The sequence below is a fragment of the Coptis chinensis genome, chromosome 2, assembly GCF_015680905.1.
Source record: "Coptis chinensis isolate HL-2020 chromosome 2, ASM1568090v1, whole genome shotgun sequence".
NCBI classification, from domain to species: domain Eukaryota; kingdom Viridiplantae; phylum Streptophyta; class Magnoliopsida; order Ranunculales; family Ranunculaceae; genus Coptis; species Coptis chinensis.
The window spans coordinates 8,291,681-8,318,177 of NC_141457.1; the positions used below are offsets into that span (position 1 = coordinate 8,291,681).

General features: G+C 36.0%; 2 protein-coding genes across 2 annotated transcripts; one reads left to right on the forward strand and one right to left on the reverse strand.

Moving 5' to 3' along the window:
- Positions 1-1,842: 1,842 nt before the first annotated feature.
- Positions 1,843-10,214, forward strand: LOC147514693 (sulfite exporter TauE/SafE family protein 3-like). Its single transcript, XM_086584703.1, has 12 exons — positions 1,843-2,125; positions 2,228-2,387; positions 4,073-4,273; positions 4,711-4,772; positions 4,867-4,906; positions 7,800-7,858; positions 7,957-8,043; positions 8,252-8,302; positions 8,968-9,189; positions 9,351-9,444; positions 9,635-9,775; positions 9,862-10,214. The coding sequence occupies exons 1-12, from the start codon at positions 1,904-1,906 to the stop codon at positions 9,969-9,971; spliced, it is 1,449 nt and encodes a 482-aa protein (XP_086440829.1). The 5' UTR covers positions 1,843-1,903; the 3' UTR covers positions 9,972-10,214.
- LOC147514694 (guanine nucleotide-binding protein subunit beta-2-like) lies at positions 7,900-15,480 on the reverse strand. Its single transcript, XM_086584697.1, has 7 exons — positions 15,296-15,480; positions 15,124-15,218; positions 14,638-15,062; positions 12,756-13,113; positions 11,772-11,885; positions 10,584-10,665; positions 7,900-8,318 (listed from the first exon to the last, which is right to left on the reverse strand). The coding sequence occupies exons 1-6, from the start codon at positions 15,399-15,401 to the stop codon at positions 10,630-10,632; spliced, it is 1,134 nt and encodes a 377-aa protein (XP_086440823.1). The 5' UTR covers positions 15,402-15,480; the 3' UTR covers positions 7,900-8,318; positions 10,584-10,629.
- Between the last annotated feature and the right edge of the window lie 11,017 nt (positions 15,481-26,497).

The following is a 26,497-nucleotide window of genomic DNA, read 5'->3' on the forward strand; positions in this document are numbered from 1 at the left end:
CGAATGTCATGTCATCTCCTTCATCGATTTCTCTTCCACCACCGGCCACCCACTCCCATTCCATTAAGTCGGTTAGACTCCCCATAAGAAACCCAACAACATTAATGAAAACAACAAGCCAAAATCGTCCAATCCAAACATCACAAAAACTAGATCTAGGAAATTTCTTGCCGCCATTAATGGTCGGGCTTCAAGCTTCCAAATGACTCTACCAATCGCACTCAACCCCCAAACATCATCCCCAATGTTCAATCAACACAAAAACAACAATCACAGTTCACCTATATTTTTACTGACGATTTTTTTCTTACTGCCGCCATTGATGGACCTTCAGGCTTCTTCGACAGTTCTATGTCGTTTTCAAAGCCTTCAACATCCATCCCTAAACACCGTTCCAACAACATACATCACACAATAACAAAACAGTTCATATTTCTAATTGGCTGGCGCCTCCATTACCAAAACTCCAGAGTTTTGAACCGTCCCAACAGTTCAACAGTTTCAAATACCACTATTACCAAAGTTTTCGACGGTTCTATATCAAATCCAATTTTAACAAAATTTAATAAAACAAATGGCACGAAGTCCTATACAACGAAAACGGAAAATGAGCAAGATCCATACACGAGAAAACCATAAGTTGGTGAAATAGCAAAATAGCTACTCACCTTAACTAACAGCTCAACGAATTTTCCTAGCCGAATCGGTGTGCTCCACCTCTCCCAGCAAACCAGCTTCTTTCTCGCCTCCAATTTTTTATATTTTATTATCTTCAAAACCCTATTCTCTAGAACAATGTGTTTATATACTTGGGTCCGAAACCCAAGCCCAACACCGACTCGGGCCCAAAACCAAGCCCACGTATCCTGAGTCCAATCCGACGAATTTTTAAAATAAACAATTAAATTAATTAATTAAATAGAAAAATACGTATAAGAAAAACACGGGGTGTTATAATAATGTTCTTGGACAGACTTGGTATAATGGTCAGATACCGAAACTATGCTCAGAAGTTCTGCAAATGGTTAAAGCCAGAACAAGATATGTTCAAATTGAATACTAATGGTGCAGTGTCTGATGATCAGTGTGGAACAGGAGGAACAATAAGAGATTGTGAGGGAAATGTTACAATGTGCTTCTCAGGTTCAGGAGGGATAAAGTCTGTCTTATTTCAGGAACTAAAGGCAATATTGCAAGGTCTCTATGATTGTCAGAGTATTAACATTCTGAAGGTGGAGGTAGCATCAGACTCTCTTAGGTCTATCAAGATTCTCTTGGGTAAGGAGAAAATACCATGGTACTGTGTCAATCTAGTCAAAGAGATTAAGGCAGTTTCTGCTAACTTTTCTGTCATTAGGTTCATACATGTCTATAGATAATGTAATAGGGCAGCAGACTTTCTAGCAGCACTATCAAATATAAATGATGTCCTCTATTTTCCTCCTCCTCTAGACTGGATAATATGTATTGTAGAGGAGGATAAAAGAGGTCAAGTTTATATAAGAGCTTAATATAGGTTGGGTCTGCCTAACCCCAAAAACTTATTTTAAAAAAAAAACAATTACTGTGTGATTCACGAAAATAAAAATTCCAAATTTTGTTAATTCAAATTTAAATAAGGCCTACTTGGACCCGAAAACCAGATGTCGAAAATATTGGCATCTTACCGTCATTTAGGAATAAAATCGCAATTTTGTCATGGCTCTGGGTATTTTAATTATAGGTGATGTCAACTCTTCAAGAATAAAATTCTGGCGTTGTCTGACAATGTTTAGGATGTCCATGATATGCAGCTGTTTTTTTACTTATAAATACATATGCAATGTTTAGGAAAGAGAACTCAATGAGACACGTGACTGAAACCTACCTACCCACTCGATCTCCGGCCTTCTAGTCTCTCTCCATGGATTTCTCTAAGGTGCCACAGATCGTATTTATAACAACATTGATAGTGTGTTTAGGTCTTGTAATGGTGACTCAACTAGCCAATGCAGAGAGGCCTTTGAGAGCTGGTGTTGATGAACAAAGTCAGGTTGAGGATGAAGTAGGTCAAGAAGGGGTGTTGATTAAGCTTATAAATTTCTTGTGGCAGACTGGAAAGTCCTCTTATCACCACGTTTGGCCGGTGAGTCTCTCTATCGTGCATGCAGCAAATTACTCTTTCTTGACTTCTTCATCATGAAATAAATAATATATTTGGTGCTTGTTTAATTTGGTGAACATGCAGGAAATGGAGTTAGGGTGGAGATTGGTGGTAGGATCCATAATAGGATTCTTAGGTGCAGCTTTGGGGAGTGTAGGAGGAGTTGGTGGTGGTGGCATCTTTGTCCCTATGCTCACACTGATCATTGGCTTCGACCCTAAGTCCTCAACTGCCATTTCTAAGTGTCTGTCATCCTTCCTTTTTAACTTCTATTTCTTCCAACAACTAATAATGAAACCTTTTTTTTTTTATTAAGAGTCGAAGCTAATTTAACACGACGGTACTGGTAAAGGTGCTAACTGCTTGACTTGGCACTTAAGTATCTAAGCTAACTATATACTAAATTCTGAACAAATATAATTATTTTGCACCTTTTTGAGCATTTAAACATTCATACCTTGCCGCTTCAAGAGTTAAATTATTCAAGATAAAAAATGTAAAAAAGAAAGAAAGAAGATGTTTTGCTCGTCTTCAATCTACTGTCAATGATTCTTCATGAGAACATATACAGTTAAGGTTATGGCATGCAGAACTTACAAAGATTTTGTTTTTAGGTGAATGAGAACGTACTTACAAAGAAGTGATCATAATTTCCAGATAACCTAATATATAACTTACAAAGATGTGACCATAATTTCCAGATAACCTAATGTACTACATACATTGGGGAGTCCATACATTTTCAAGGGTGACATTTTTTTGTAAAGCAAACAAACTTTAAGCATAAAGAAAACCGAAACCAAATATGTCGTTGTTTGGTTTTTGCAGCATATATTAGCATATATAACTGGACCTGTGTGGCTGTGTCTAACAAAAACAGAAGTGGATCATTGACTCGATCAAGATTTGAGTTTTTCTTAGAAGTTTTTTCGGTTACCAATTTGTTGTGTACAATTGGGTTGTCTTCCGAGTTACGAAGTACCATTAAGTTCCTCATTTTCATCTGCAGCCTACAACTTCTAAACGGAAAGGGTAATAATATGTTCTTGATCGATTACTTTAATGATACACTCTTTCTCAGTCATATGCATGATCTTCCTGCTTACAACTAGAAACAATAGAGTTTCCACTTTAAGCAGCAGTATAAGTGACTAAGTGTATAACACACGAATTCTCAACTTCACATTTTTCTTTTTTGCTTTTCCTGTTCACCTTTTATCTGTTTATTTCTTCCTTAATTTGGCATATAGGCTGTACCGCTGTAGGCCCCGCACTACTGCCTTAGGCAGTTGATAGTTGATACCTGGGAGATACTTTTGCACAAATGTTTTTCATTATTCCAGACAACATTTGTCAATTGTCATTTGCTGCTAAAATCATAGTAAATTTCCGCAAAGCTGACCACATTTCAACAGATCTTCAGACATTTCGGTGAGAGCTGTTTGGAATTTTCAATATTTCCTCCTAAAATCATACAAAACTAAATTTTCCCCTCTATTGAAAATGGTTCAATGAAATTCTTTTCTCAGTGTGAAACAATGAAACTCACTAATAGTAATTTCTGTCTCTTACAAGTGAAGTTACATACTAACCCTAAGTCCCTGACATCTTAAATACTCAATGGAATTTACAATACAACCTCAGAAACTCAGCACTGAGATATATTTTTTTATGGTACTCAGCACTGAGAATAACAATATATTTATGACTAACATTTGCAGCTTACTGATACCGAAAACAGAAATCTACTGATATAACAGTTCCCTGGTCAGAAAGTAAATAAAACCTAGATGTATATATTCTACCAACAATAAAAAAAACATAAAAACAAAAATCCAGATACATATTGTCATTTTAATATTTACTTACATCTCTTTCCATGTGATTTCACGATGAAGATCTTTCATATTTTATGGTGACTTAATGCAGGTATGATTATGGGTGCGGCTGGATCAACTGTGTACTACAATCTTAGACTTCGGCACCCAACGCTCAACTTACCGATTATAGACTATGATCTAGCCCTACTTTTTCAGCCTATGCTTATGTTAGGAATTAGTATCGGTGTCGTGTTTAACGTCATTTTTCCTGATTGGATGGTTACAGTTCTCCTCATCATTCTCTTTCTCGGTAATTTTACTACCATATCTACGTACTATTACTTTTGCTAGCACTACTACTCAAATCCTCAGACAATCAATCCAAAGAGCAGGCCTTATACTATTTGTTAATGAGTCCAACCTCACAAAATCTCATTGCACGAGCGTAAGCTCTCAGGTTTTTACTGTTAGATCACGTTGAAGTTTTGCAAATAATATTAATTAAGTTTAAAATATTATAAGATCACTGGAATATCTCACCAAATTTACTTAGATTAGTATATACCTGGCACAGCTTAGTTGTTTAAATTTTAAAGCAGATTAAAACTACTAATAATGTAAGTAGCCTATGACAATTATATCTATTTCCATAGCATGTTTGCAAACATCAGTACACTTTATATAGTAATTGGTAGCATGCATGTTAGCTAAACAACGTATCTAAATTATGCTAACGAATGGCGGTAGGTACATCAATTAAGGCGTTACTAAAAGGCATCGAGACTTGGAAAAAAGAAACCATAATGAAGGTAAGGTTCCTCACTTAATCATTAAAGTCCTTCATATAACTTGTCCTGAACTACTTGTAATGTAGCTGGGGTTTTGGCTGTAATTTGTTTTCAGGAGACAACCAAGGTTTTGGGCTCAGAATCTAAACCAACCGGTGAGTTTCCCATGTTCCTTCGCTACTTCCAAAGAATAACCATGTTAATCAGAGAAGAAAAGGTCGATAGAAAACACCAAAAATGGGGAGTTTCAGAACTTTGGATAGAGTGGCTCATGTGATATGAGTCTGAGTGTCTGACTGGAGTAGCATCTGGATCATGGCAGAAACTGTTGGGTTTGGACTTTCGATCTATTCGCTCCGGGTCCAGCCCATTACAAATCTAATTTCTTAAAGTTTTGGGTCCTGCACTCACCAAATTCGATTGGGCAGCCTCCGGACCAAGCCCAACATCCAAGCCCAATACACCCCCCTCCCCAGCACCTCTTGTTACTCAATTTTTTTTCAACCATTCTAACCAGTCATCTCTCTCGCGAGTTCTAAACCCAAAAAAAAAAAAAAAAAAAAAAAAAAAATGATGAGTTTTCTCTCAAACCAGTCATCTCTCTCGCGAGTCTTTGGTTTTATATTCTAAGTTTCATGATGGGCTGAGATCGCTACAACACCAACATGGAATTTGACAGAAATTGTTTAAACCAATCATTCGAATTTCTTGTATTAACCGCCATTTTTTGTATTAATCACTCCTCCAATGTTGAGTTGATCAAGATATGCATTTGTCCTAGTGAAAAAAGAAATAGTCAAGATATACAAGTACCAAACCGAATTATTGTTTGAAAAATCCCCAAACGACCCAATGAAGTCGTTTTCAAGGTGCCCCAAACGACTCATTGAGATCGTTTTGCATATGGGCCAAACGACCCAGTGAGGTCGTTTGAATGCCTTTGTTTTATTTTTTTTGAATATTTTTGTACATTAGTTGTATGAGTTAATATAAGATTTTGAGTTATACTAGAGTTGAATCAAAGTGAGATCCTGTATTGGGCAACCACCGAATTCGACTCAGATTTTGAGTACATACATTAGCTGGAGCTGAATCAAAGTCCAGTTTCTTTCTTTTATGGTTCAAGTCCACTTCTCATTTTGCACCCAACTTCACTAAAATGAACCTCATGACAAACAAACCGAATTTTTTTAGTTCAAACGACCCAGCTATGTCGTCTAAAAGAGTCCCCAAACGACCCCGCTATGTCGTCCTAGAGACTGCCCAAATGACCCCACCATATCGTCTAGCTATAAACTCAAGAGTTTTGTCTCAAACGACACACGAAGACCGTTTGAGTGTATACTGAAACGACATTGCGAGACTATTTGAGTGTATACTCAAACGACATGGCGAGACCGTTTGAGTGTACACTCAAACGACTCGAGGGTTTCGTTATGGCGAGACCGGTTGAATTGGTTGTTGGGCTTGGGTTTTGATGCAAACTTGTAATATATATATATATATATAGGGGAAGGTTCCATTTACAACACTTTTTATACAACGTTTTATACAATACCCTTTGAAAATATGAACTAAGCCTTGATTATTTGTAGATATAATCTTCACACCATAGAGATCATCTCCACAAAAATTTAACTCATTTAAAAACTCCTAACCATAAGAAAAATTACTTTCAACCTATGAATTTTTATTAACGGTCCAGATATATCGATTTTGTAACTCTTTTTTGGCAAACTTAGAAATGGTCAAATGACCCGATTTTTTGTAGAGGTCATATCCACGGTGAGAGCATCTTATCCACAAAACATTAGCCCTTAAATCATCTTGAAAGCTCTGGTGGGGAGTATTGTATAAAAAGTGTTGTAAACGGAATATATATATATATATATATATATATATATATATATATATATATATATATATATATATATATATATATATATATATAGCCGACTCTTAAAAGACCTTAAATAAGTACCAAATCTAAAACACCCACAACTTCACCTACAAAATGATTTATAACCTAATCTTTTGTGCATATAATTTACTAACCATAAAGAACATTTTTACAAAAATTCAACTCGTTTGACAATTTTTAACATTGACAAAAGATAATTGCAAAAATTAGACATTTCTAGACCTTTATATATATTTTCAAAAGTGGAAAACAATTTTATCTAAGTTAGAGTATATCAAACGAGTTGAAGTTTTGTAGAGATGTTTTTTATGGTTAGTAGATCATATGCACAAAAAATTAGGTTTTAAATCATTTTGTAGGTGAAGTTGTGAGTGTTTTATATTTGGTACTTATGTAAGATCCTTTTAAGAGCCGGGCAGTATATATATATATATATATATATATATATATATATATATATAGGGGATGGTTATATGAACTCCACCTTATAGCGACTCCAAATGAACTCCACCACTTAACTCAATGAACTAGAAGCTGATTTTTGGTGGAGATGTTTTCCATACAATAGAGATCATCCTCACAAAAAATCAGCTCATTTGAAGATGTACAACCTCATCAAAAATCATTTAGAAAGTTATGAAATTATCCAACGGTCAAGATTTTTTTAATTTCGATACAATTTTTGACAAGGTTAGACATATTCAATTGAGCTGATTTTTGGTGGAGGTGTTCTCCATCATGAGATATACACATCCACAAAAAATTAGTCCTCAGTTCATTTTGTAAGTTCATTTTTATGAGTGGAGTAACTTTGGAGTCGCTATAAGGTGGAGTTCATATAACCATCCCCATATATATATATATATATATTTTTATTATTATTATTATTATTTTTTTTTTTGGGTTGCCCAATCCAATTTGATGAGTGCACAATTAAATCACCTTTCTTAAATTAGGAAAAGGGGGCGAAGTCGATCAGTTTCAATTCCCAATTTCAAGATGCAAATGAATGACATATATATATTATCAAGCGGAGGAAACTCGTGTGTTATGCAAAATCGATACATTGATGGCACTGGCATATATATTTACTTAAGGACCTATTAATCTGTCTTTCTGGACTTCAGATTATGGACGGGATTATAAACCACTACCTAGTGGTCCAGCTCCTTTACTCGATGAGGAGGTAAATCCCATTGCACATGGTTGTGACTACACAAGTGAAACCATTCTCAATATCTATTCTCATTATCATAATAAAATATCATTCTCATCAAAATTCAGGTTCCCATTATAAAAAACATCTACTGGAAAGAGTTGGCTATGCTTGTGTTTGTGTGGGTGGCTTTCCTTGTAGTGCAAGAAGTTAAGGTGAGCTATATTGTGTTACTCGTATAGAATCATACATAAATGGCTTGTTTCTCTTTCTACAGTGATCATCATAAGCTACATACGGATCCAAGGTATAAAGTTAAGACATGAGCTTTAAGCGTGATTGCTCGCCAAATGGCCAACACTCGAAACTCACTTCTCAAAATGCCTCTATAGAACATTGATTCTGTTCTGAATATTTGTGCAGACTTATGCCGTGACCTGCTCCACCCAGTACTGGATTCTGAACTTCTTACAGGTAATCTTTCCATAAGCTGAAACAATCAAATTTATCTCATCAGGACATGTAAGCAACTGACCAATTTTTTCAAAATCAAACTGATTAAGTTTTAACAAACTACTAATTCTCATATCACGGGGTCTGACCACAAATGACCCCAATAGGAAATCTGATTGTCTCTACAATGTTTTTGGAGCTTACTAGATATTGTATTATAAATCCTACCTTCCTTCCATCCACAAGAAGTCAAGTTGCTGTAGCATGTAGTTTTAAGATTGTTATAGTGCAGTATGGTAGAAAACCTACCAAGTTGACATAGATGGGAAGCTCTGGTGTCCATTTAGTTTAAACAGAAGCTATGGTTCCCATGAATTATTTATAAACTAAAATCCATGTTCCATAGCATATAATTATTATCTAACTACAAGCTGATCGAATAGAGAAATTTTAATCCCCTCAAAGCCTCATATCTTTCTTGCCTGAATTTGTTAATATTACTTCATTCTTATCTCAAAATCCCACTAGAAACTTAGACTTAGGAAACAGCTTTCAATATCTTAATCCCAATGGGTGATCTAACTACGACGATGAATTGGTTCACCTTGATGGTATTTACATGTATTGAATTTGAATAGCAATTCCTCCCTTTGTGTTCTACTAAGATGCACTCAAAACTGATTAAGGTACCAATCGCTGTCTCTGTATCGCTTTATGAAGCCGTGTCCTTATACAAGGGGAAGAGGGTGATTGCCTCTCGGGGAAAACAAACCACACGCTGGAAAGTCCACCAACTTTTCCTCTATTGTTGTTGTGGGATATTGGCAGGTGTAGTTGGTGGGCTTCTTGGGCTTGGAGGGGGCTTCATCTTGGGACCACTTTTTCTTGAGCTGGGCATTCCTCCTCAGGTACTTATTCATACTTAATGCATCCATCTCCGAAAAGCACCTGAAACTATACTTAACCTTCGCAGGTTGAGAGTGCATCATCAACCTTTGCAATGACATTCTCGAGTAGTTCATCTATATAGTCACATTATCGAGTAGTTTATACAGGGTGCCTTTTGCAGGTTGCGAGTGCAACATCGACCTTCGCAATGTCATTCTCATCCTCCATGTCAGTAGTTCAATATTATCTTCTGAAACGCTTCCCAGTCCCATATGGTGAGTTACACTGACCAACTCCCTCAAAATTACTAGATAGAAGCTTATCTAAAAATAAATAACACTAATAGTAGATCCAAAACCAACTTTTGCTGCAACCAAATAAAACTATGTAAAGAAAACTATGTAATACCCAAGTATTAATCAGTTCTAAACCTTTATTACACTACAAATTCCCTTTTGGCTGCAGCTGCATATTTTGTTTTAGTGGCCACTATTGCTGCCTTTGTGGGTCAGCATGTTGTCAGGAAATTAATACTGCTTTTGGGCCGGGTATCGTTGATCATCTTCATCCTGTCTCTGACCATCTTTGCGAGTGCAATCAGTTTAGGTAAGGACCTATCTTATGTGGTTCTGATGACTAAACTTTTACAACTTCATTCAGAAGTTTCTCATATTTTCATCTCAAAACTGCAGGTGGGGTTGGAATAGCAGACATGATTGAGAAGCTGGAGCAGAAACAATATATGGGATTCGAAAGCTTGTGCCACCATAACATGCAGTGGGTCAACTTAACTGGGAACTAAGAGATAATGGCACTTTATTCTGTAAGTTAGTTTGTCAATTTAGTTTCACCAAGAAGTGCTGCCTTTTCGTATTTCAACAATTGTAGTTGCTCCTATGGCAATGACTGCAGAGAACTTCCAACACAGCTCCTCCTCTACCATCCATCATTAGTATGTATGTGTAAACAACTAAGTAGATAACAAGCGATGGACGTATGATACAAGGATTTATTTAATGAGTGCAATAATCCTCAAGGATTTGTTTAACAACATTGCGTCATACTCAATGAGTTGCATGGGATCATGTGAAAGTAGGATACTCCAAACTCGCACTGGAATCCAACTTGAGTATGAAGATCTGGAATTGGCAAGTACCAAAAATATAATACGATACAACCTTAAATATATCTAATGGGTATATCGATTTATAGGATTAGGAGGCTAGCGGCCTATAGTATGCCCATGTGTAATACAATGGCAGGGAATGTACTTCAAGCCTATGAATCTAATGAAAGTAGGCTTGGATTTAGATTGGGCCTGGGCCACGTAGTGTGGTCATAAAGTCTCACCTTCAATGTAAAACGCTATGGATAGAATGGAAACCATGGAGGGTAATCATACAAAAAACCGCACCTTCAATGTAATATTGGACCTCAAACCCTTTTCTGCTTGAGAAAACTCAGATCAACTTCCGGTGCCCTCCAAAAGCCCATATCTGCAAAACGGCAAAATTTGCTTGTTCAGCAAATTCACTAACATTTTTCACAAGGTCATTTGATGCTTTGACAGGTCAACTAAACGTTTACATTATTACACCACTGCAAAGCTCCAAATGCTAGATGACAACTTCATGTTTAATAGTGACAACTAATATGTTTAATAGTATTGAACGGAAAAGCATGCATGTAATATGACACCTAATATGTTTAATAGTGTCTAGTTATGCACAACCTAAGTAACTTGGACACTTCATATTCTTAAGAAAATCCATGTCGGACACACAGACACAAAGACACTCGTGTCGGACATGTTGTGCATACCATTTCAAACTAGGGTATCTTCTATAACAAAATAATCTCTTAACAAGTTACAATTCCATGACATGCCACTTTTATAGTTATTTATTTGTAAAGAGGCGCTTTGTAAGGTTTTGAGCCAAGAGTTAGAATAGCAATACTTTTCTTGTCCCCATGTCCTACTTCATATAGGTCCGTGTCGGACACCAAGACACGTATCTGTGTCGATGAAACTTAGAGCATAATGCATATTGCCCATATATAAGCAAATCCTAAAACCAGATATATAGCCTTTATACATAATTTTCTCAAGTGAAGACATATAGAGCTATGCTAGTTCTCTTCTCTTTCTAACGTTTGCAATTAGATCTATAGATTGCATAACAGTAATGAACTGGTGAATGAATCTGCTTTTGGATTCAAGAATGTGAATGCTAGTTCTAGCTTATAAGCAAAGGCTTCCATTGATCATAATGATTAATTTGCATTCTATACTACCATTCCATTAATACCCACTGCGAAATTTTAGCAAACCAAGACCCTTCCAAATGCTTGGCAGTTAACATAACTCGCCCATTACATGTCCCGAAATTTTGCTTTTTACCAAGCATGGCCTTACTATTTAAGCATGCTTTTGTGATGGACATTGCGAAACAAAATGAGTAGAAAGCATATAAATAAGTCTTATTATCAGACTTGTTTTCAGGTTTAAAAGATAAAAAAACATCACTGGATATCAAAGGTTCAGTTTATTGATATTGAGTCTAAAACTAACTAATATGATGAGGCTCGTGAGTAATCTTACTTTTAAGTTTCTGTCCCAACTTCCTGTACACAAGGCACTCCCATCAGCTGACATACCCAAACAACTGACCCTTTCATCGTGCGAGTTTTGCAGGGAACCCAAGTTCAGAACAACCTGATATGAGGAAAGCCATTATACAACCATAGATTTCACAAGATCTTCAAAATAAAATCAAAGTTAAAATGAATAAAGAACAGCAGTAAATGAAAATTATAGTTCCATGGTTCAAAATTTCAAATATCAAACTTTAACCAATAAAAAAAATCAATAATGTTGGATAACCTTACGAGAAAAAATCATAAGCTTCATCTTCATGCAATTGAGAATGCTTTCAATTAAATATTCCAGCATAAGGAATGCCCAGACCTCTCTATTATATATACGCTGGACGTGTAAAAGCTCCAGGCATGGCTTTGATTTGTTAAACAGCGCAATTGAGAGCCTGAGAGCCTGAGAGCCCAACATGTCTAATAACTGTAACAAGCTAAATTCTTCACAGGTGATTGTTTCTGAACATATGTCCAGGATTCTCTGATCATGTAGATATAAATAAAATACACCAAAAAGAAGGCCAAATTTTCAAATGCCACTAGCAGTTGGTTCACTGTACATTTGTACCTGTCGGAAACCAAAACTCGGAGGTCACAAGTATATAACAGTTCAACAATTTGAAGGCCATGACGCTACCTAGTGAACCTAAGTACGAGCCAATCTAAGCAAACTTTTCAGCCTGTGTATCAATAAAGTTTCTGAGTTTCTTCTCTTCCTCTCCTTTTAAGTTGTACTCTTCTTATTCATTTCTTAAGTAATTTACCTTTCTTCTCAACCATGTTTCTATTTGTCATTGAATATTCATATCAGACTATGTTTAACAAACTGATTCTTATTCATATCATAATCTAAACGGCTTTACGTAGAATAATTTTCAATGAAATCAGACTATGTTTCCACACATCACAATCTTGAAATCAGAAAAATATATACCTCCGCCAGTAAAGTGTCCCACACATAGCAGTCGCCATTTGAGTAGCCAACAAACAAAAGTCTCCCTGATATTGAAAATGTGATGGAGGTAACCGTCGGGACATCGTCATCGCCATGTTGTTGAGTGTACACTTGGAGTTGATTTCCAGTCCTCATATCAAATAACCTACATGTGCCATCATCCGACCCAGTCCCAAATCGCTGGTCATCTGGGAAGAACTTCACTGTATTAACATCTCTTTCATGGCCATGGTGGGTCCGGAATGCTCGACTGGCTGCACGAGTGTCCCACAACCGTACAGTTGCATCACAAGAACCAGATACAAACATGTTTGGGTCTGATCTATTGATTGAGACACTGTGAAATACAAAGGATAACTGACTCTGTTTAGAAACTTTAATGCATACAGCATTACACCATATGTAAGAACTAAGAACACATATTCCAGACACAAATAATAAAGATATGGTCTAATCAAACCCTTTAGTCCCACCGCTCAATGATAGCTAAGTAAAGTTAAATTCTAACATCCATTTTGTTAAAACATCTTTCCTTTCCCCGATGATTAAAAAATAAATTCTAACAGTCATTTCGTTGGAACATCTTTGTTTTCCTCGACTGATTAATCTGTTCATAAAATACTTTGAATTGCTCTACTGCCAGTCAGAACGCAGTGGGGGACCTCAATTTGTGCATAATATGTTCATTGCTGACAAATAGTTTATTATATTAATCACGCTACTTAAGTTACAAAGGCAGGAGTTCTATTGTTTACGGCCCAAGTTTGTTCCAGTGCTTGCACTCCTGTTGGTGAAGGCTTCTGGATTAGACATTTTATAACAATTTTTGGCCCTCTCCAATTCCAGACTGCACAAGCAAGTGTCTAGTAGAAAAAGTATGTCAAAAGTGTCTAGTAGAAAAAGTGTGTCAACTACTAGCCAATGTTACCAAAGAAAAGAAGGTGGGGAGAGTTCTTTTAATTTTTCTGTGACGATTCTTTTTACTTAGATTCGTTGTCAGGACCTATTTTCACATATATTTTTCACTTTAATGGGTTCTCATGTAAGCAATAAATATAATAGAACAGCTAGCTAGCTGTCGGTGTCTGATACGTGTACAGGAAGTCGGACAAAGCAATCTCATGCTGATACAGCAATATAAGTTACAAATACCTAAGACATATATAATCAGGGATATGGGATTATACTCCATGCATTCCACGATTATTAAAGTTTTGGTGATTTTTATTAGTAATCTTCTAAAAGCTAACTTCATTTTATTCGTAATATGTGGTGGAGGTGGAACGAGTGCATGTGACCTGAAAAATAAACTTCCCATTAAATGCTCACAATAGAGTGAATAAATACTAGTCCCCAGTATTTAGGCGTCTTATTAACCTAGTACTTAGGAAAACCATTAAAGAGAAGTACGGGAAGCAAAGAAAGAAAATGAATCAACCAACAGCACAGCAACATTCAAACTCTTTAAGGCCAGAAACCAAAAGATGGCTTTCTTCAGAAAGAACAATATTCTGCCAACCTATGTTTTCTTATGGTTGCGTCTTCGAGTTTGACACGAGACAACAGGGATGATTGATCAATGAAACAAACTACGCCTTCTCATTGCTACAAAGGTTGATTATAGAATTGCTATTTATATGTGTCGTGTGGTTTTTCAAGATATGTCGTAATACAAACTATGCATGTAAGAAATAGAAGGTATACTGATAATTTAGCACACTATTAGGCAATTCCAAGATGGACATTTTAAGACCAATTTATGCTAGCATGCCTAACATTTCTCAAAAAAATGGTTAAAAATCAAACATGATACAATTACAACGACATTTGTTACAGTACATTATTTCCAGATTATATATACCTCAACACATCTGCAGTGTGGCCTGAAGAGAACTCACCGCCAAAGATAGATATTCTCTGACCAGTCGTAACATCCCACAAAGCACATGTCTGATCACCAGAGCTAGTTATCAAATGTGTATCATCATTTGGAACATACTGACACGACGATACATAACCTTTATGCCCACTTAACATTCTTGATAATGGTAAATTCCCATCCTTATCAACTGGTGAATTAAGATTAAAAATGGAACACGTATTATCCAGCCCCCCACACGCAACAAAGTGACTACTAGGTGAGAATGTGCATGTCATTACCCAAGCACAGGGCAGTTTTATAGCATGTGTTTTCTGACTTGTTAATGCATTCCATATAATTAATCTCCCGTCTTGTGATGCACTCACAATTCGATTCTTCTCACTTGTCCAATCCAATGAATACACCTGTCGAAGAATATGAAATGTGAGAGTATGAGATTAAAGATTAAATATTTATTCAACTTACTTTCCCAGAATGGCCTTGTAGTGTTCTACAACAAACTAGATCGGTTGGTCCGAAACTAACTGGTGTTCGTGACTGAGACCTCACGTGACTTGCTACTGCAAATCAGAATGGAAATTAAATGAGTTAAAAATTACAAAGAACAAGACAAGAGAGAGTTTAATAAATGAATTACCATCAGTGTCGATGAGAGTAGTTCGTTTTAGCTTTACTTCTTCTTTAAGAGAGATTAGATTTTGTGTTGCGGTTAAGTGCTGTTGCTTTAGTTCTTCAACTGACATTTTTTTTAAACTTGGAAACGGAATCAAAATGGAAACAGAAAAGATGAAGACTGATTCTGAGGTGAAGTGGGAGGGGGCCACCATTATTTTTCTGACTTTTCAAAACCAATGATTTAACTAAGTGGGTCCCGCGTGCATTCACACTTTGCTTTTTACTGCTTATTAGGTCAACCAGAGTATTGACTCACTATTATTGAATGGAGAAAGTCCTCGCTCCACATAGTTCAGGATTTCGGCGGGAATTCCGATATATTTTTTACTGAAATTTCTATTTTTCAACCCTTACATCAATATATTGTTCGGTTTCTTCGAAAACAAAAACCAAAATATTCGATTCCCATTCGAAGGAGTGATTCAAATCAAATGCATAATTGCATACTCCAAGTGAGCGTTGCTCTTTAGGAGGTGTTTGAATCGCCCATTATTTATTTCAAAAAGTACACAAATTTCTATATCGAGAATTATAAATATAGTTTAATTGCTTACTTGTTAAAGTAAGAAAGAAATATATAGTACCTGTTGTAAATAATATTTTTATCTAAAATAAACTTGTTTGGTTTTTATTGTTTTTGAAGAAAAAAAATATATGTTTTAGTAAAAAAAATTGATTTTTGATAAACACCAAGTAGTTGTTCTTTATGAAAAAAATAAAACAGCTTTATCTAGCCAAAAATGAAAAAGAATAATCCCATATTAAAAACAAAATTTATGTTGCCAAAATATGTGATCGCCTACGTGCAATTTGAGAAAAAGAGGTCATGAAAGATATTTCTCTACTTTTTAATCCATACAAGAAGGACCAAGGCCTATCATATTTTTTTGGAAATTTTTTTGGGTTTATTATATTTGTAAATCGATGCATATTTTTATGGAACATTTTGGAGATTTTATCAATTTACGAGAAATAAAGCTTATTTTTATGGAAATTAAACTTTTTGAGATTGAGGGCTTCCTAAAAATGAGGCCTTTGGGCCGTCGCCTTTTTCGACCAAAAGACGAGCTAGCACTGAAAAGGACATGAGTTTGTGAATTACTGAATTGTGATGGTGCGGCAATTTGAGACGAGTCAAAGATTTTTTATAGTGTGAAAATTATTAAAAAGTAAAGCTTTGAGACTATTCTTATTCTTATAGTAGAAGAAGGAGGTGTTTGTGTTTCTATAGTACAACACTATTTATGATAAATTATGTTATTGTCACACCAAAAAATATAAATAAACAAAATATATATATATATAGGGCCGGCTATGTCGACATACTATTCTAACATACTATCTTGACATACTTTTAGAAAACCAAGCAAATAATTAAAAAAAATAAAGGCAAAAATGACATTTCATTTTCCAAATGGAAAAGTTTTCTTCTTCTCCGTAGCTTTTAAGTTTTTACACCCAAAAAAAACACGAAAAGAGAAAAACAAATGTAGTTTCTTCTCCAAAATCAACACACGAAGATGGCACATTCCACGAATCCCAAGTAACCGAGTATGGCACAGATTCTCATATGAGAATTGAGAGTAACCGAGTATGGCACAGATTCTCATATGAGAATTGAGAGTAGGCAGAATCCACCAAATAGTCACAGAACCTAGCTCTTCTCGACAGGGCGGTTGTATGCTAATACTTCCTAATTTTTCAATAATGTTTGTCTCTTCTCCGAGAAGTAAGAGAGTAGAAGTGAGTGCTAGTCCCACTGAAAACTTGGAAATGTTGCCAAGAAAAACGGATCGGTTTGAAACATGTAACCACATCTGGATGAAAGGGAAAGAACGGCTCACTGTAAGTACTGACTTGATGGTCAAACCCTCATTTTCAAAGTCGAAGTGTAAGTTGAATGGAATAAGATCTGCCTCAAAGAAACCCAGATACATAGATTCATAACTGAAATGGATGACCAGTAGGAACAATGCATATGCCCTTAAATGCGGACGATCAGTATCATTGTTTACACGGTTCTCCCAATAATCTACCTGACGCTGATAGGAGCAGCGGCTGGCGATTCAGATGGAAGAAGTAATAAAGTGAGGCCTGAGGCAGAAAGGATAATTGTCCATTTGTCATTTGATGAAGACACTTTGCTGACGTCCAGGTGTGTGAGTGAAGCTTCAAGAATTTCTGAACGAGAAAAATCCATTTTTAGGGATGCTTCCCTTTCAATAACAGAAAATCATGATCTTGATGTAGATGCAACTGTTGGATCTCGTGTTAGAGCCCCTTCCCGGAAATTCTGGTGTAGCATTAATACAACAGTTAGTATTGATGGCCTATAAGATGCTGAGGAGCTTCCAGTCAAGGCAGACAATGTTTCTAAAACTTTCTCAAGTGCAGCTGTCAGCCTTCCTGTTTCAGAATCAAGCAAGACAATAGCTTTAGAATCTCGCAATTTGACCAATTCATTTGATGCTCAACTCAACTTTATGTAATCTACTGAAAAGAGTAAAAGTTATGTATGTGCAGCCGCGAAGATGACGAACCTTATGCAACAAAACTTGCTTTATGATTCAAAGAATTCGGAGGCAAAATCATTTGTAGAACGTTCTGCAGCTCATAATATCATAGGCTTCTCAGATGATTCCACAGAACTTGTAGTGGGGAATGCAGCCTCTTTGCAGTTCATTACAAATGCAGATAGAGCAGAGAGAATCAATTTAAATGGGGAGGAGTAAATCTACTACAACATCTCAAACAGAAGAATCTGTGAAATTTACAGATAACCAACCATGTTGTTGTTAGGAATATACAACTTAATTGTACTTACTCTTTACCAATTACCAAACTATACAAACATTTTGTCTTGTACGTGTCTTGTACTTCATAGTTAAATCCGAGCCTAATGTAGATACATTATATCCTTAAGATAGATTTTCCCCCTCACGGTGCTTGAAGGTTGATGGGAAATTGTCTCCTAAGATAGAACGGATTTTCTTCTATAGAAAGCTAGCACTTCAATTCTATAGAATCAGCGAAAAGAACATAATATTTGACTAAGAACAGGGGGAGAAGAGAAAGATCAGAACTCTGTGTGATCTGGTGTGTCTTTCTCTCCAAATTCATCCACTATTTATAGGTGAGTGGTGCCTCTTCAAAACAACACAGTGACTCTTCAGAAAAAGTAAGCAATTCTTTGAAAAGTCACATGTTTTGAAAAGACACACCATTTCGGCATAAATCACTATTTTGAACCAGTGCCTATTTCGAAAGGTCACACCTTTTCATGATGATGATTTGTTTTCAAACCAAATGCACATTTCGAAAGGTCGCACCTTTTCGACATAATGTACTGTTTCAAACAAGTGCATCCTTTTGAAAAGGTTTTTCTCACTTTACGTACTGTTTCAAGATAAACTCATTTCATCTCAAGTGGGGTAACTTGGGAGACAAATTACTCATTTAAATCTCAGTAGACTTTATTTTTCTAACAATCTCTCACATGAATGAAAATTTTGCTTCTTCTATCATAAACATCGGATTTCTGTTATTTTACAAATGAAAATATACCGCATCAGGTCAAGTAGCATGGGAGGCATTGAACTTGCCTTAGTGAAAGACGATCGGATTTAATTGGACAATCAGTAAACTTCAATTAATGTCCTTGAACTGTCAACCGTTTGTATAAACCTAGACAATCATCTTCACACAGTACCTTCTCGAATACGTACTGTTGGTTCTCACGTTTGTGTTCATTTTGGCCTTGAACACTTCTTGGTTTCAAATAGTTCTTTTGAGACATTTGCCTTAAAATTATCATAGAAGCGGCCCCACTTCACACTCACATAGGCGATTTCTATAAAGAGTATCATGTAATACTCCACTTGGATAACATAACTTTCCAAGATATAGTAAATCATTAAAAGCTTGACTTATCCTAGGTCTCGCGGCAGATATACACTGTCTTATATAGGAATGGGTTAGAGTATAATATTACTCTCCAGTGCTAACTGAGTCACAAACATAATTCAGTTGGCCCATTGAACCTAGATCTTGGGATCTCAAGTCAACTAGGTTGTTTTTTCCATTATAATGACTCTTGGTTTATTATCTCAAAGGCTTTAAGCCCATTCCCCTTGATAATCTTTCCACTTGCTCTCTTGTTAAACTTTTTGTAAGAGGATCCGCAATGTTATTTTTTTGACCTTACATAGTCGATTGAGATAACTCCATTTGAGAGCAATTGTCTAACGGTGTTATGTCTACGACATATGTGTCGAGACTTCCCGTTATACATGCTACTCTGTGCTCTACCAATAGCAGATTGGCTATCGCGGTATATACACTGGCAATGTGTTTAGCCCAGTTTGGAATATCCTCTAAGAAATTTCGAAGCCAATCTGCTTCTTCTCCAGCCTTGTCCAATGCAATGAACTATGATTCCATAGTGGACCTCGTTATGCACGTTTGTTTTGAAGATTTCCAAGAAACAGCTGCATTTCCAAGTGTAAAGACATATCCACTTGTGGACTTTGAGTCTTTAGTGTCAGATATTCAATTAGCATCGCAGTACCCTTCTGGAACGGTTGGATATCTTATATAATTCTGAGTATACTTTAAGTATCCCAAAACTCGCAGTATGGCAGTCCAATGATCTCTACCAGAATTACTTGTATATCGACTTAGCTTGCTCACAGAGTATGCTATGTTAGGCCTTGTACAATTCATGACATACATTAAACTACCAAGTATACGAGAGTACTCTAGTTGAGATATGCTATCTCTAGTATTTTTGGCTAAATGAAGATTTACGTCAACTGGTGACCATTTTGGTGTGATGTTATATTTCTTGAACTTTTCAAGAATCGTCTCAATGTAATAAGATTGTGATAGAACAAGTCCATCCTCTGTCCTATAAATCTTAATTCCTAAGATAACATCAGCGACACCTAAATCTTTCATGTCAAACTTACTAGACAATATTGTTTGGTAGATTTTATGACACCCATATTACTACCCAAAATTAGCATACCGTCTACATAGAGACAAACAATGACACATCCCTTTTGAGTGCTTTTGACATAGACACACTTGTCACACTCATTTATTTTGAAAACGTTTAACAACATTACATTGTCAAATTTCTTGTGCCATTGCTTAGGTGCTTGCTTTAATCCATATAAGGATTTAACAAGCTTGCAAACTTTCCTTTCTTGTCCAGGAGCAATAAACCCTTCGGGTTGTTCCATATATATTTCTTCATCTAACTCACCATTCAAGAATGTCGCCTTTACATCTATTTGATGTATCTCAAATCCATGTATTGATGCTATTGATATTAGCATCCTTCTGGAAGTTATTCTTGTAACTGGAGAATAAGTGTCAAAATAATCCAATCTTTCCTTTTGTCTAAAGCCTTTGACCACAAGTCTAGGTTTATACTTGTCGATTGATCCATCAGTCTTAAATTTCTTTGTGAATATCCACTTATATCCCAAAGTCTTGGAACCTGGTGGTAAATCTACCAATTCCCATATATGATTTTGCATTATGGATTCAATCTCGCTATTTATTGCTTTTTCCCAATAAGTAGTTCTAGAGATGACATTGCCTCCTTGAACGTTAGAGGATTATTTTCCAACAAGTATGTTAGAAAATCAGGTCCAAAAGACGTTGACGTCCTTGACCTTTTGCTACGGTCTAGGTTCCTCCTCAATTTCGCTTTGTGTAGGATGGTTACTAGTTGTAGCATCTAAAGTTCTCTTTGTTGAACTTGGCTCTATACATATGTTATATGGAAACATATTTCAAAGAATGAAGCATTCTTTGACTCAATAATCGTATTAACATGTATATCTTGAATCTCTAATTTATGAATCAGAAAACGATATGCACTACTATTGTTTGCATATCCAATTAATACACAATCAATAGTTTTGGGTCTTATCTTCACTTTCTTAGGTTTAGGGACTTCCACTTTAGCAAGACACCCCCACACTTTTAAGAATTCGTAGGAAGTCTGATGACCTTTCCACAATTAGGTATGGTGTTTTAAAGCGTCTTCTTGTTAGGAATCTTGTTGAGAATGTAATTGGCAGAAAGCAAAGCTTCCCCCCCCACACACACACACACAAATTCTGGGGTAAACCAAAACTTAACAACATAGCATTCATCATCACTTTTAGAGTTCAGTTTTTTCGTTCTGCAATACCGTTTGATTGAGGTGAATAAGGAGTTGTAGTTTGATGAATGATTCCATGTTCAGAACAGAAACCTTCAAAAGGTGATTCATATTCACCTCCTCTATCACTCCTTATAGCCTTAATCTTTTTGCTTAGTTGATTTTCAACTTCATTTTTATAGTGTTCGAACACTTCAATTGCCTCGTCTTTACTTCTCAACAAGTAAACATAACTATATTTAGTGTTATCGTCAATAAAAGTAATGAAATACTTTTTACCACCTCTAGTTTGCACGTACTTAAGATCACATATATCTGTGTGTATTAAGTCTAGAGGTTCAATACTTCTTTTAATGGAATGAAAGGATGATCTGGTCAACTTTGATTCTACACAAGTTTCACATTTATGGTGTGGGTCTATTTTTATATTTGGTATATAGTCCAAATTAATTAATTTATGCAAAGTATTATAATTAACATGTCCTAATCTACCATGTCATACATGTGAAGACTCAATCAAGTAAACAGAAGATTCAACTTTATTGGCGCTCTTTGGCGCAATAGTAAAACAAGATATCCTAAATAGCCCATCCTGAAGATAGCCCTTTCCCACGAATACATCATTCTTAGTTAGTACAAATTTATCAGAAACAAAGACTAATTTAAAGTCATTCTTGCTCAGTAGCGACCCAGAAACCAAGTTCTTGCGAATGTCAGGCACATAGAGCACCTCATTCAGAGTTAGTTCCTTCTCAGAAGTCAACCTCATCACCACTTTTCCTTTGCCTTCAACCTTGGATGTGGAAGAGTTTCCCATAAAGAGTTGTTATTCCTTTTCCATAGCATGATAAGTGGTGAACATCAACTTGTTGGAGCATATGTGGCGAGTAGCACCAGTATCCACCCACCATTCCCTTTCATTTCCAATCATGAGACATTCAGAAACCACAGCAGATAGGTTAATGTCATTAACATTATCAGAAAGTGTGTCCATTGTCACATTTGCTTCAGTCTTTTGCTTCTTGTACTTCTTTGGCTTGCGACATTCACTTGCCTTATGTCCAGCCTTCCCACAGTTGTAGCACTTGCCCTTGAACTTAGTATGCGTACTACTTTCTTCGCCTTGAGCTTTGTCTTGGCGCTTCCTCTTTCCCTTAGCACTTGATCCTTCAACAACATTAGCCTTTGCCACCATGGGATCCTTGCCCTTCTTCTCAGATAGGCGGTTATCTTCCTCTATCCTTAGACGGACAATCAGTTATTCAAGATTTATATCTTTGCGTTTATGCTTAAGATAGTTCTTAAAATCCTTCCAAGATGGTGGTAATTTCTCAATCATAGTAGCCACTTGGAAAGATTCTCCTAGGGTCATTCCTTCAGCAATGACATCATGGAGGATTACTTGAAGTTCTTGGACTTGGCTTATGACGGTCTTACTATCCGTCATTTTGAAATCAAGAAATCTGCCAACTATGAATTTCTTGATGCCAGCATCTTCGCTCTTGTATTTCTTGTCCAACGAATCCCAAAGTTCCTTAGCAGTCTTGAACACACTATACACATTGTATAATGAGTCAGCCAACCCACTAAGGACATAATTTCTACACAAGAAATCAGCATGAAACCTAGCATCATTGGCCAAAACCTTCTCCTTGTCGGTTTCATCAGGACTTACATCAGGAGCCTTATCCCACAGAAACCTTGCTAAGTTAAGAGTGGTCAGATAGAAGAACATCTTTTGTTACCAGCGCTTGAAATTAGTTCCATTGAACTTTTCAAGCTTCTCCCCATGAGGAACAGAATGGGGGATAACATTAGGAACAGTAACAACAGGAGTAACTGGTGGTGTTGCCATATTCTGAAATACAGCTTCACTTTGTTATTCCCTTAAACCAAAAAAGAAATGAAAACAGAAACAAATTCTGTTCGGTAAAGAAGAAGAAGAAAATAGAATCTGTCTTAAGTTATTAGGAATATACAACTTAATTGTACTTACTCTTTACCAATTACCAAACTATACAAACCTTTTGTCTTATACGTGTCTTGTACTTCTTAGTTAAATCCGAGCCTAGTGTAAATACATTATGTCCTTAAGACATATTTCCCCCCTCATGGTGCTTGAAGGTTGATGGGAAACTGTCTCCCAAGATAGAACATATTTCCTTCTATAGAAAGCTAGCACTTAAATTATATAGAATCAACGAACACAATATAATATTTGACTAAGAACAGGGGGAGAAGAGAAAGATCAGAACTCTGTGTGATCTGGTGTGTCTTTCTCTCCAAATTCATCCACTATTTATAGGTGAATGGTGCCTCTTCGAAACAACACAGTGACTCTTCGAAAAAAGTAAGCAACTCTTTGAAAAGTCACATGTTTCGAAAAGACACACCATTTCGGCATAAAGCACTGTTTCGAACCAGTGCCTATTTCGAAAGGTCACACCTTTTCGGCATGATGCACTGTTTCGAACCAGTGCACATTTCTAAAGGTCGCACATTTTCAGCATAATGCACTATTTCAAACAAGTGCATCATTTTGAAAAGGTTTTTCTCACTTTACGTACTATTTTAAGATAAACTCATTTCATCTCAAGTGGGGTAACTTGGGAGACAAATTACTCATTTAAATCTCAATAGACTTCATTTTTCTAAGTACAGTTATTGCTCAAGGAAAAGGAGACACTCTTTTTATACTGCCCCAACCTATCAAGATTCACAATTTCTAAACCAAACAACCAAAGAATCACCTGTGATGCCTGCTAAATGGACGATTTTCGACATCGAAATTTCTAACTTTCATTTTTTTTTTACTTCGAGAGATCTAATCTTCTTCTCCAACATATACTTTTAAGAGGAAACGTGACATTGATGATAAAATTTGGGAAGCCCACAATCCCCCCCCTCCACACTTTTTTTTTGCGAGTATTTTCGCCTGATCGAGAAAATGGGGTTTCTATTTCACGATGAATGAAAGAAAAAGGTGTTGCAAAAAAATATAAAATGACATTTTCACCCCGTTTTTATTTGTGGCCCATTTTCTTTTATTTGTTTGGTTTTCTAAAAATAGATCTGGCCATTAGATTTTGTTTGGTCTGAAGGTTGGCTGGGTATATCAAGATAGTATGTTAGAATAATATGTCGACTTAGCCGCCCGATATATATATATATATATATATATATATATATATATATATATATATATATATATATATATATATATATATATATATAAAGTAAAAATTCATACCTCCAAAATGAAATCCAATAAATGCAAAAGTAATTCAAAAATTGTGAAAAATAATAAGAGTGTGTTTGTTCCGAAGGAAACACTATGGAAATGAAAGGAAAATAGGTGTGGTCCACCTTTCCATAGTTTTTTTTGGCTGTTTGTTTGCCCCATGGAAAGGAATAAGTCATTCCGTATGGAAACAAAACTAGGGAAACGGAAATGGTTTTGCGTCCATTCCCTGGCGAACCACTTCAACAAAAAAAGAGGCGAACCATACCCTTCTTATTCTCTTCTCTTCTCATCTCTGACACCACTCACTCAAACGTCATGCTCTACCTCAGGTACTTTCTTCCTCTCCTATCTTTCTCTTTGTGGGATAAACATATTTTTTAAATATATAATTTTTTTTCTTATTATTAGTAATTAATTAACTTTATAGAACCAATCATTTTGATATCACAGACAATTTCATGTTATTTAATATTATATATGTTGTTCTTAATATTTATTTGTTAATTAATTGTATTAATATTAACTCCTTGGTAATATTATATGTTTATCTGTTAATTAATTGTAACTCTGTTGATCAATAACGACTGTCTTAGGAATATGGATGACTACAAAATAGCTGCAGTCTTTTGTGTAATTGCTGCATATTTTGTAATGTCACATATGCTTGAGAACATGCCTATTGAATGGGCGCCACGTTGAAATCGGGACTACGAGAGACATCTAGCTTTAGAGAGGCTGCGGTTAAATCATTCAAAGATTTGAGATCTTTTTCTCATAGTGGTTTTGGTTGGAATTCAGATATAATGATGATATAGAAAGTGATGCTTCAGTATGGGCAGATGCAATTAAGGTAAGAATGTTTGTGCGAACAAGTTTTGTTAGTTATTGTAGTATAGTGAGTACTTTAATTATTTGATTATTTGATAACATAGTTATTAGTGCCCAAGCTAAGATTTTATGTTCCTTTAATTTTGTGACAAATAATATAGTGTGTAAGCAGTTTTTGTTGGTTTAATCTCTGGTGTTGGTTCAAAAGATTCTTGAAAAATCGTACTTGAGAATTTGGTTTCGGGGCTTGAATAAGATTTTTAGATCTGCGAGTCTGCTTTCCAATATAATTGGATTCATCTTGTTTTGATATTTGCACAGTAAGTTATGACTGTTTTAGTACATAACGGTCAGCCTGGATTTTTCTGACAAAGTTCTGTGTTTGGTGGCGTTCTGTGCATTTTCTATTGGGAACCTCCTTTCATGGCCTGAAAGCTAGTTGTAGACAATTTAGTGTAGTTTTATACCCAATTTACCCTGTACTAATCTAAGTTATACAAATAAAGTTATGACAATTTTAGTGCAGATTGGTTCAATATTTTTTTATTGAAATCCAACAAATATTTTTTTATGTCGCAGGAAAACCCGAAAAGGAAGACCTATAAAGGTAAGCAAATACCTAGGTTGTTGGAGTGGGTTGAAGTGCTCGGAGACAATATTGCTTGTGGTAACATACAAAAAACTGGTCTTACGGTGGATGAGGACGCTACAATGGCAAGTGAGATGGACATGTCATCACAGGTTCAGTATTCAAATACTTTGCTTAGGGAAGGCATGCATATCCATGTGGATAGTTTCCCACCAACTAGGCAACTAGTAACGAGGGTGGAGGCTCCCACACTGCTACTTCCCAACCATCATGTCAGTCTGCCAGTCCAAGCAAATTGCCTCAGAAGAAGCGCAAAAGCATGGAAGGT

Coding starts and splice junctions, on each gene's coding strand:
- LOC147514693 (XM_086584703.1), top strand. CDS start 1,904: ATGGATTTCTCTAAGGTGCCACAGATCGTATTTATAACAACATTGATA. Junction 4,773..4,866: donor AAAAAGAAACCATAATGAAG/GTAAGGTTCCTC, acceptor ATTTGTTTTCAG/GAGACAACCAAGGTTTTGGG. Junction 4,907..7,799: donor CTCAGAATCTAAACCAACCG/GTGAGTTTCCCA, acceptor TCTGGACTTCAG/ATTATGGACGGGATTATAAA.
- LOC147514694 (XM_086584697.1), bottom strand. CDS start 15,401: ATGTCAGTTGAAGAACTAAAGCAACAGCACTTAACCGCAACACAAAAT. Junction 15,219..15,295: donor TACTCTCATCGACACTGATG/GTAATTCATTTA, acceptor TCTGATTTGCAG/TAGCAAGTCACGTGAGGTCT. Junction 13,114..14,637: donor CACACTGCAGATGTGTTGAG/GTATATATAATC, acceptor TGTATTTCACAG/TGTCTCAATCAATAGATCAG.